The sequence below is a fragment of the Nestor notabilis genome, unplaced genomic scaffold (genome assembly GCF_000696875.1).
Source record: "Nestor notabilis isolate BGI_N333 unplaced genomic scaffold, ASM69687v1 scaffold2909, whole genome shotgun sequence".
NCBI lineage: Eukaryota > Metazoa > Chordata > Aves > Psittaciformes > Psittacidae > Nestor > Nestor notabilis.
In genome coordinates, this window is record NW_009943978.1 from 208,028 (window position 1) to 217,045 (window position 9,018).

The following is a 9,018-nucleotide window of genomic DNA, read 5'->3' on the forward strand; positions in this document are numbered from 1 at the left end:
GCTCTGCTCAGACACAATTGTTTGATCATGGTGCTTCTGGCTTTTGAGCATGAATAGTTTGTGAAAGGAAGGTTTAGCTGCTGGGTGACAACAAAGCGTCGATCTTTCGGGGCTCGGACGCACCCTACCACTAGCATACACACACAGATGTGCACACACACACAGATGTGCACATCTGACCTGTGCAGGCCAGCTCAGGCGCATGTAAAGGCACAAGGGATGGGTTTCTGCAGCTGGTGATGTATAGCTGTGGTAACAGCTGCTGCTGCTTACCCCACAGTGGAGGTACCATGTGGATACTGATGATGTTGAGAGAGATCTTCAAAGCATATCCTGCCCAAGGCTTTAGTATGCACTGCTCTGTGTCTACCTGCTCTGTTGCTGTCTTTGAGCCCAGGAATGAGTTATGACAAAATGCAAATCTCTGCAGCTCCAGGGAGACATTCTTAACATGGATTTCAATGCATCCATGGGGCTGCCTTTCACTCCAGGAGATGCCTGTACTCTTGTTCTTTCTGATTTTAAAGCACCTTTTCCATGATCTTAAAGCACGTTGTGAGCTCTGATGTTAGACTGCACTTCTCTGAGGTAAATGCCATCTCTTTGGGAAAGCCCTCCAAAAGGTTTGCATAGGATCCTACAGCAGAGCCAGGGAGAGGTTTGCAGGAGCCTTGGCTCCCCAGGCCCTGTTTCTAGCACAAGGGCACATGACAACAGGAGACCAATGTCTCAGGAGTTATTCTGAAGGGTTAACAAGGCACATTAGGTCTTCTTACACTCAGGAGGGAGACAGAAGGTTATGGCTTCACTCCACAAACTTTTATAAACCTGCAAGACCAGGGCTTCAACAACCATGATTGACTGAGGCTAATAGTAAAAGAAATAAAATACTTTTCACCTAGGAGAGCTGTTGGCTGTAAAACACCCAGGCAAATCCACCACGAGTGAAGAAGCACAAGAAATGGGTGTTTTGTGAGAAGGCAGCTCTGGTGGGAAAAGTGACAAACGTTTGCTTTGATGCTGTGTAAAACAACCCTGTGATCTCCCAGTCCTTGAAACAATGGTGCCCAAACAGATTGTGTCTTGTCTGACCTTGAAATGACAGTGATGTCTCTGTGGTGCAGTTGTTGATCCCTCCTTTCTGAAAGGCCATAACAAGAGAGCTCTTGGTGCTGGAGGAGGCATCTCTGTCGTACTTGTTGCCACCTTCAGATTTATAAGCTGGTATTTCCAAGTGCATCTGTGTGGCTGCATAGCCACAAGTGAGTAAAGGACTGTAATTAAACTTGATATAATTTATTCACAAGGGTGGATTCATCTATACACCATGGAGTTGGCTGTCCTAATCCAAGTCTCCTTGAACAAACAGTTCTGAATTGACATCTCATAAAATAGCCAGTGTTTTTCCATGGATGGCATGAACTCAGGCAGCAATGTAAATATACTGCAAGTTTAATACCTTCCTACCAGCGAAATAACCTCCTTAGGCTCTCTCTAAACTTGCTCATAGCTCAGCTTTTGATGGGCCACCAGCAAGAGCTGTTGTGCTTGTGCATTTTTCTTGATTTTGATTCTTTTCTTCATAACCTGGCTTTTTACATACATCCTGTTGTTTGGAGGTGAATAATACAGCCAGCATCCATGGCCTTTGATGCTGTCTTTGTGTGCCTGGAAGCTGTGGTACCATGTTTTCTTACCGTTGAATTGGGTGTGAGTGATGAAGAGTGGCTGGAAGGGTTGGTAAAACCAAACTGTCTTCCATAAAGTATCAGTGGAAGCTGACATCTAGAAAGGGGATGGTGAAGGATGTGCCTGATCATTAAGCAGGAGGGGAATAAAGATTCTCTGGAGAAGGCTCAAAAGAGGACAGCTGATGCCTTCTGGGAAACCTTTGTGGTGAAGTAACTCCAAATGTTGAGGTGAACCCTAGACTGGTTCCCATAACTCTCAACATATTTTGGAGACCGCTGTATACCATATGTTAGCAATGGAAGAAGAATGGTTTCCCAAGCTCTGCTCAAGTGGCAGCCTTATAGACAGGTCATGAGTGGAAAAGATGTGGTTATAGCAAACAACTGATGAAGAGCATGGGGAGAAAGAAAATGAGCAATTGCCTATGGCCAGTCACAGGGAACTCTGCGCTTTTGGTTTTGTGGAGCCATGGGCCTGCTCAGATTAACTGTGGGAGATATTGTCTTGCTGGTGTTGCAGTATATGTAGTAAAAAATAGGGGAAGGTGGATAGTGAATGTAGTGGTTCATGTGTGAAAAAACCTTGCTTATAAATAGAGGGGTCCCAAGAGACAAACCGTGTATAGCCAAACCATGGTGTAGCAGTGTATCTCCAACATAGCCCTGCCATCATTGTTTTCCTTCCAAATTAAAAACCCCTGCTGATCTCTGTTCTTGGAGAAAGTGGGTCTAAACCAAAACCCCCAAAGGGCCACTTGTGGTTATACTGGTGAGCTATCACATCAGAGCAAAATTGGTCTTTCGAGGCAGTTAAACAGTATCAGTGTACATTTGGCTTCCAGAATTACAACGGGTAAATGATTATCCAATTTGTTGAGGCATTCCAGAGAGTTCATTGGATTGTAGCTTCAGTATTAACCATATATTAAGCAGAGGAATCTGTGCAATTTTCAGTGCCAGTAGGTTTCAGAGGGTGTGGGCACATGGAAATAGGGTAGAAGGGCACATGCCCTTGCATTTGTCACTCTCATCTCTTGGCCATAGTGTTGGCTTTTAGAAAGCTGAGAGTTAATTTTGATTATCTTTTTTCCTGAAGTTGCAGGAAATGTGACCTAAAATGGTTATTTAGGAGCAAAGCATGTCTGAACTGAAGCAAACCACAAGGGTTTGCTGCCTTGTCACCTTCCAGAGGCTCTTGGCACTGGGATGGGCATTGCAGAATGAGTCGTCTGCCCTTTGGGGCCACTTCTGCAGGATTTTATCTCTGCTTTGTGTATCTTGTATCAGATTTGTTGGGTAAAAGTAACTCATGGCTGGATGTGGGGTTGTTTTTTTTCTCCTTTCCTCTTTTTCCCTGCTTCCTTGTTTCCCTTTCCCTCTTTTTCCCTGCTTCCTTGTTTCCCTTTCCCTCTTTTTCCCCAATGTGGACTGCAGGTGTGGGCTGCTACAAGTAGGAGACAGAGTCCTTGCTATCAATGGCATTGCGACTGAGGACGGGACTATGGAGGAAGCGAATCAGCTCTTGCGTGATGCTGCCCTCACGAACAAAGTGGTGCTCGAGATTGAATTTGATGTTGCAGGTATGTTGCCAAAGGACTTGCTACTCCTCACTACCAGCAGGACTCTGCCTGTGGCTTTGCTAACCCATAGGTGGGACTGTATTCACATAAATACAAGAGGTTTTCTCTGGAGCTTGGAGGGAAGAGCAAGAAGACCCTGTGAGAGCTTTAGCGTTTCTCGTTGTTCTCTGATGTACACTGAGATGGAGGGTCCTTCTGATCCTTTCATTGGTGGAGTCTGAGGAGTAGATAAAAAGGCCACCTGCACTTTAAATATTTGGTCATTAATATGAATACTATTTATAGTCATGTATGGCCTTGAAGCAAGGAGGGAGCCCAAGGTCCCGGCTGGGGCTAGAGTGCAGCTTTATATTAAAAAGAAAAGACATTGTTTTCCTTTTACATTGATAGACTGCCTCAGTCTCGAAATGCAGCACGATGTGAGCACTTCACTTGATGTTCAGAGGATGTATTTTTAATGAGAATCCAAATTTTAACCTAAATTCCTCATGGTCTCAGATAACAACCTTCTTTGAACCAATAAAGCTGAGCTTTATGGGCTTGTTTTCCTTGGTTCCAGAGACAATATTCATGCAACTGAAAACACTCTCTTCTTCTCCTCTTTTCTTTTTTGTCTGTTTTTGGGTTTATAGAGTCTGTCATACCCAGCAGCGGTACTTTCCACGTTAAATTGCCCAAGAAAAGAGGTGTAGAGCTTGGAATTACAATCAGCTGTAAGTATTGCTCAGAACTGTGCTAGCAGTTGCAAGAACTGCTGCTTTCCACTCTGGCACATCAGAGGGTCCCAGTGGAGAGAGCTTAGATTATGTGGGGTTTCCTGGTAGCAATCACAGTGCTTGTGATTTATCCCAAACTGAATTAGATGTGTGGTTCCTGTTTTCACAATCTGGTTTCCACAGTCTGGTGACCGCAGAGAAAAGCAGCTGCATGAGGGGTTGGGCAAAGGATGTGTCTCAACTGATCAGTAGGTCTGTGCTGCAGACTTATGTTATATATTATGTATTGTGTTTATTTCTTTTTAAAGAAAGACATTATGTACCTTTCGAAGAATTGCCTGGGTCTGGTGGGACTCTTGCAAGGAAACATGGAGGGAGGAAAGCAAGTGTGAAGTGAACCCACAGCTTAAGGGGTACAGAGGGCAAACTGCCAAGAGGAGGAGGAGGATGAAGGGCCTTAGAGGTGGGGGAAAGCACTTTAGGGCTCGGGAGGGTGCTGGGCAGGGTTTGCCAGGCGTCATTGCATAGACTAACCCCTGCCATGGAGGAGGAGATCCACATGCCAGGACTTGGTAGGCACAAGAGAATGAGACATAAACCTTCTTCTTTCTTTTCTCCTCTGCTCACTCTTTATTAATTATCTTTCTGTCCTGAAGCGTGTTTAAAGACTTATTGGTCTTTTTGGAGAGGACACTGTAAGGGGATGATGCGGCAAATCTATCCCAAATTTCTGGCTAACTTGGGATGATGTTATGCCTTGCATCAGGGAATTTTTCCTTTCTGATCCCTCTTTCGCTGGTGGGTAAACTGAGTTGAATCATCTCAGATTTGCCATGCCCAGAGGCTGCCACCACCTCTGAGCTGAAACAAAGCAGCTTATGTGACTGCAGTGATGGGATCTTGCATCTAAGCCCTCAGGAGCATATGGACCCAGCTGTGTCTGGGGAACGGAGTTGCTAGGGTAGGGACACTTTAAAACTAGGATTCATTAAAATAGATGAGCTGTTTGCAATTACCTCTTGGCATTTACAGCATTAGTTAGGGAGTTAATTGCAGGTCTTCTGGTTTAAGTGGGGTTATTCTCGGGAGTGACTTGAACATTGACAGCACGGTGGCTTTGCACCCTGTGTTATTTCTTCTCCCTTTTCCTAGCTTCCACTATTTGTGCCACAAGGATAATCCTGAGAAATAACAGCACAGTATTTAACATTTGGCTTGGTAGCAATTACTGTCTGAAGACATCAAAGTGCTTTCTGAGGGCAATGGGGTTACCTGTACTGACATTTCACTGGCGGGGGAGCCCACAGCACAGCATCCCAACCCATGCTGGGTTCTCAGCCCACTGCCCTGCTCCGTGCACTGGCATTGTGATCTCAGGTAGCAACCTAGGATGATGGATCTGGTAGCAGAAAACTTCTGTCTTGAGCATGGGTTATGGTTTCACCCCATTTACGCTTCAAAGATTAGTTTGCATCTGGGGCTGCTGAGCAAAACAACCCCAGGAGTTGCCAGCAAGAATATTAGTTTTTATTTGTGGATTCTCACTTAAATGGGGTCTGTCTCAGATGTGCATTTGCACTTCAAACGTATTTATATGTTGAAAAGTTTTTCATTTGAAATTTGTTTAAAGAATTGATTTTACACACTGTTTGGAAATCCCTGCTAAGTAAAAAGAAACACCCCTGGGTTTTAAATAGTTGGGTACCCGTTATTCAGCTACACAGCAATTTTTAAACAAAAGAATAGATTTGATCTTTCTGATTGTTGAACGTGTTTGCAGAACATTGTTTGAGTAATGCATATGCATAAACTTAAGATATATTTCAGTCCTTTGCTGAGTCAGAGCCAAAATTCTGTTTACAAATGGAGCAAAAGACAGCCATCCAGAAAATGCAGTGGCAAGGATGAAATGCTACTTGAATCTTAGTTCTGTTTTCATATATTAGCCTGTGTAAGCCTATGTCCACATGACCCTTAGCAAATTAGATCTTAATTTTGTCACTCTGCCTCTGACCAGGCAGGTAAATATATCAGTTTCAAACATTAAAATCAAAGCAAGCAGCCTTATGGTAAGTACCTCCTGCGGATACATGATGTGCATAAAAGCAGCAAGAGAAAAGAGGTAAAAATAACTATTTTGCCGAGTTCCTCCCAGTTCTGCAGATTTGAATGTTTGTATGCATCTAGAAACAGCTTTTACAGCTTTCCTTCTGACACAGAAAAGCGTGTAACTACTGTTTTAAATACTGGACTTGGTTTACTGGCCTCCCACATTGGATTCCTGTTCCCTGCTCTAAAAGTGGGGCAAGTTAAATAGATGACAAGCTGGAGGGGTCAGTAGAAGACCCTCTGGATTGTGGCCACGGAATTGTGTTTGTTCCTAAACTTTGTGGTCCAGCTACACTGTAAATGAAGGATGAGTTGCTTTGGTTGAGGTTTAGCTCTCAGCTTCAGCAGGCTCATCTGTAGTTAATTCCTCTGTCTAGGAAGGTTTGCTGCTACTGCCTTCTTACATGGGCAGAAGTGTTACGACCTCATCAGAGAGCACTACAGAAATAACAGTGATCGAGTTCTTGCTGTGCTGTGGCTCTCAGAGCTAATTGAAGATGGGCCTAAGCAAAGGAATGGGGAGAGCAGGATTCTTGATGGATGCATTGGAAGAATTCTTGTAATGGAGCCAGTGGCAGGGGGGGGCATAAATCTGCTGCAAAGCCTCATAAAAGGGCTGAAAGCCCAGGAGGTTTTTGTATGAGGTTCTGAGATGAAATGTTGTATGTTTGTATGCTGGTTCTGGGACGAACACACAGGGAGGGTCTGTGCTTGCTCTTGGTGAGGGGCAGATGTTTGCTGAGGCGATTTCGTCTTCTCCAAGGTGAGAAAGGTTTTCCATAAAGAGAAAGCTTGGGATGGGCAAGCCTGTGGTTGTGATCTGTGCACTCAGATGGGTTTCTTCCCCCTGCTCAAACACAGCATGGCAAAGGGAATGCAGCAAGTCAAGATGCACAATGCAAATGTATGTATATAGCATTATTTCCTCTTCCATTCCCCAAAGGATGAATAGGAAATCCAAGGGGTGAGTGTCTTACTGACTGTGCTTTGTATTAATGTGGCACCTCGGTGCCCTCAAGCCTCATTTCAGTCTCCTACATTTGCTAAATGAAAATTAGCAAAGCAAAACACCAAAGCTGCTTTGTGTGCGCTGCTTCTATGCACTTCATCCAGGGGTGAAGGGGCAAGAAAACAACAAAATTGGTCTCATTTTCTCCATACCCATTGTCTCAGTTTCTGTCCAAGGCTGCATTTGGTTGTACACCAGCTACTCTGGTTGCAGAGCAAAGTGTGAAGTCCTTTCAGCTCTGTGTGGGCTGTGGAGCTCACTTGCCTGCAGGGACCTCTGAGGTGCTCTGAATGGTGGGGATGCAGAGATGTGCAAACTGAGGGTTTTGACACAGGGATGTGAACAGTTGACTCTTGTTAGCCTGAACTACATCTCCATTAGCAGAACACATGCCTTAAGTGCTCTGATCTTGCTGTCTGCATTCAGCTCTAATGACACAGTTTATGCCTTTTTAGGTTTTCTGTAAATCTCTTACCAATTAAAATCTCCAGCAGTGAGAAGCTGATAGTTGTGTATTATTGTATTTTCAATACCTAACCTCTTAAAATAAGATATGGATTTGTTATTAGCCTCTGGAAAATGATTGTTGATTACACAAAAGATTGCTCTTTGTGGCTGGCTGAGTTTTTTTGGTCTGCCTCAAATAGCCTCTCCGAGGGCTAGTTGTGAAATTTGCTGCAGGGTGAAGGTGTGGTGGTGTTGCTGTTGAAACAGATATTGAAAGTACCATTCATTTTAGATGTGTGTATATATATAGTTTGTTTACCAAATTACCTTTGTATATCTTTACAAATCAATTCCTGTGCCCTTGGCATGAAGTACTGCAGATAAGGAGTAAGCAGTATATCTGCTTGCGGGTGATAAACCCAGATTTTAGGTAGATAGATAACTTTGATTAAGTCGCTTAAGCAGCGTAATCACTGTCCTAGAGAGGAGACGGATCTTTTGAGCTGAGAAAAACTAGCTTTGCTGGTGCTGGATTAGCCTGGGACCTGCCACCAGCCCAGCAGTGTGCCCAGCATCCTCCTGTCCTACCCCCTTGCTATCACTGAAGCTTCGACTGAGATTTGCAGCTGATTCACTCTGGTGCTTTTGCCAAAGTGGGATATTCTGTCATAGTTTTGCTACCTGGAGATTTGGAAAGGAAATAGATCTGCAAAGGGGCAAATATCCTGCTGGAGGCATGGATAATTTATGCTGCTGCTGTTAAAACTAACGAATGACAGAGGGAAAAGTTGGGTACTGAGATTTGGGTTTCACTTTTGGTAATCAATTCTGATTTGCTTTAATTCCTCTTCTTATTCCTTAGCTATCCTGAGTTTATTTGCTGTCTGATTTTGTTCAGTTTTTCCCATTTATAAATGCTTCCTTTCTTAAATGTATTCTTATGGCATTGTTGTAGTTTCTTTAATTACACATTGGCAGAGAGCTGCTTTGGCTTGGTCAATAATGAAGGGCATTTATAATGGGCTGATGCATGTGTGATGTGCTCGTGCTCCTTGGAGGGGAATAATTTACCAATAGGAGTCATTATGCATTCTATTAAAAACACAAACTGGACATGTGTTTCTGGCTTTGTCATCCATCACAGAGTAAATGCCAAGTGAGCCAGAATCCCAGCAGAGGTGGTGAGAGACTGAAAGCAATTTATAAAAAGTAAATAACAGTATTGATCAATTCACCTTTTTATCACTGCTCTGTCACCACTGCCAAGCAGTGGTTTCAGTCTAAGTTTCTTCCCCACTCCACACTTCTACCTTCACCAGCTGTTGATTGATGGAGCTTTCTCTGGGCCACTGGAGCAGATTCGAGCTCTGTTTTGTAGTGGTAACCCCCCAAAATACAGATCTGAAAATGAACCACTTCCATCTGAGGGGGTTTTCCCTGGCAAATGGAAGCCATGACCAGCGTTC

The 9,018-nt window shown here is 43.9% G+C and overlaps 1 protein-coding gene across 1 annotated transcript in view; it reads left to right on the top strand.

Annotated features, from left to right (window-relative positions):
• The window catches only part of GRIP2 (glutamate receptor interacting protein 2), a 55,469-nt gene that overhangs the window by 21,734 nt on the left and 24,717 nt on the right, over nucleotides 1-9,018 (top strand). The window contains exons 12-13 of the mRNA XM_010022206.1: nucleotides 3,126-3,271; nucleotides 3,904-3,984. Coding sequence (XP_010020508.1) covers nucleotides 3,126-3,271; nucleotides 3,904-3,984 — 227 coding nt within the window. The remainder of the gene's footprint in view (nucleotides 1-3,125; nucleotides 3,272-3,903; nucleotides 3,985-9,018) is intronic.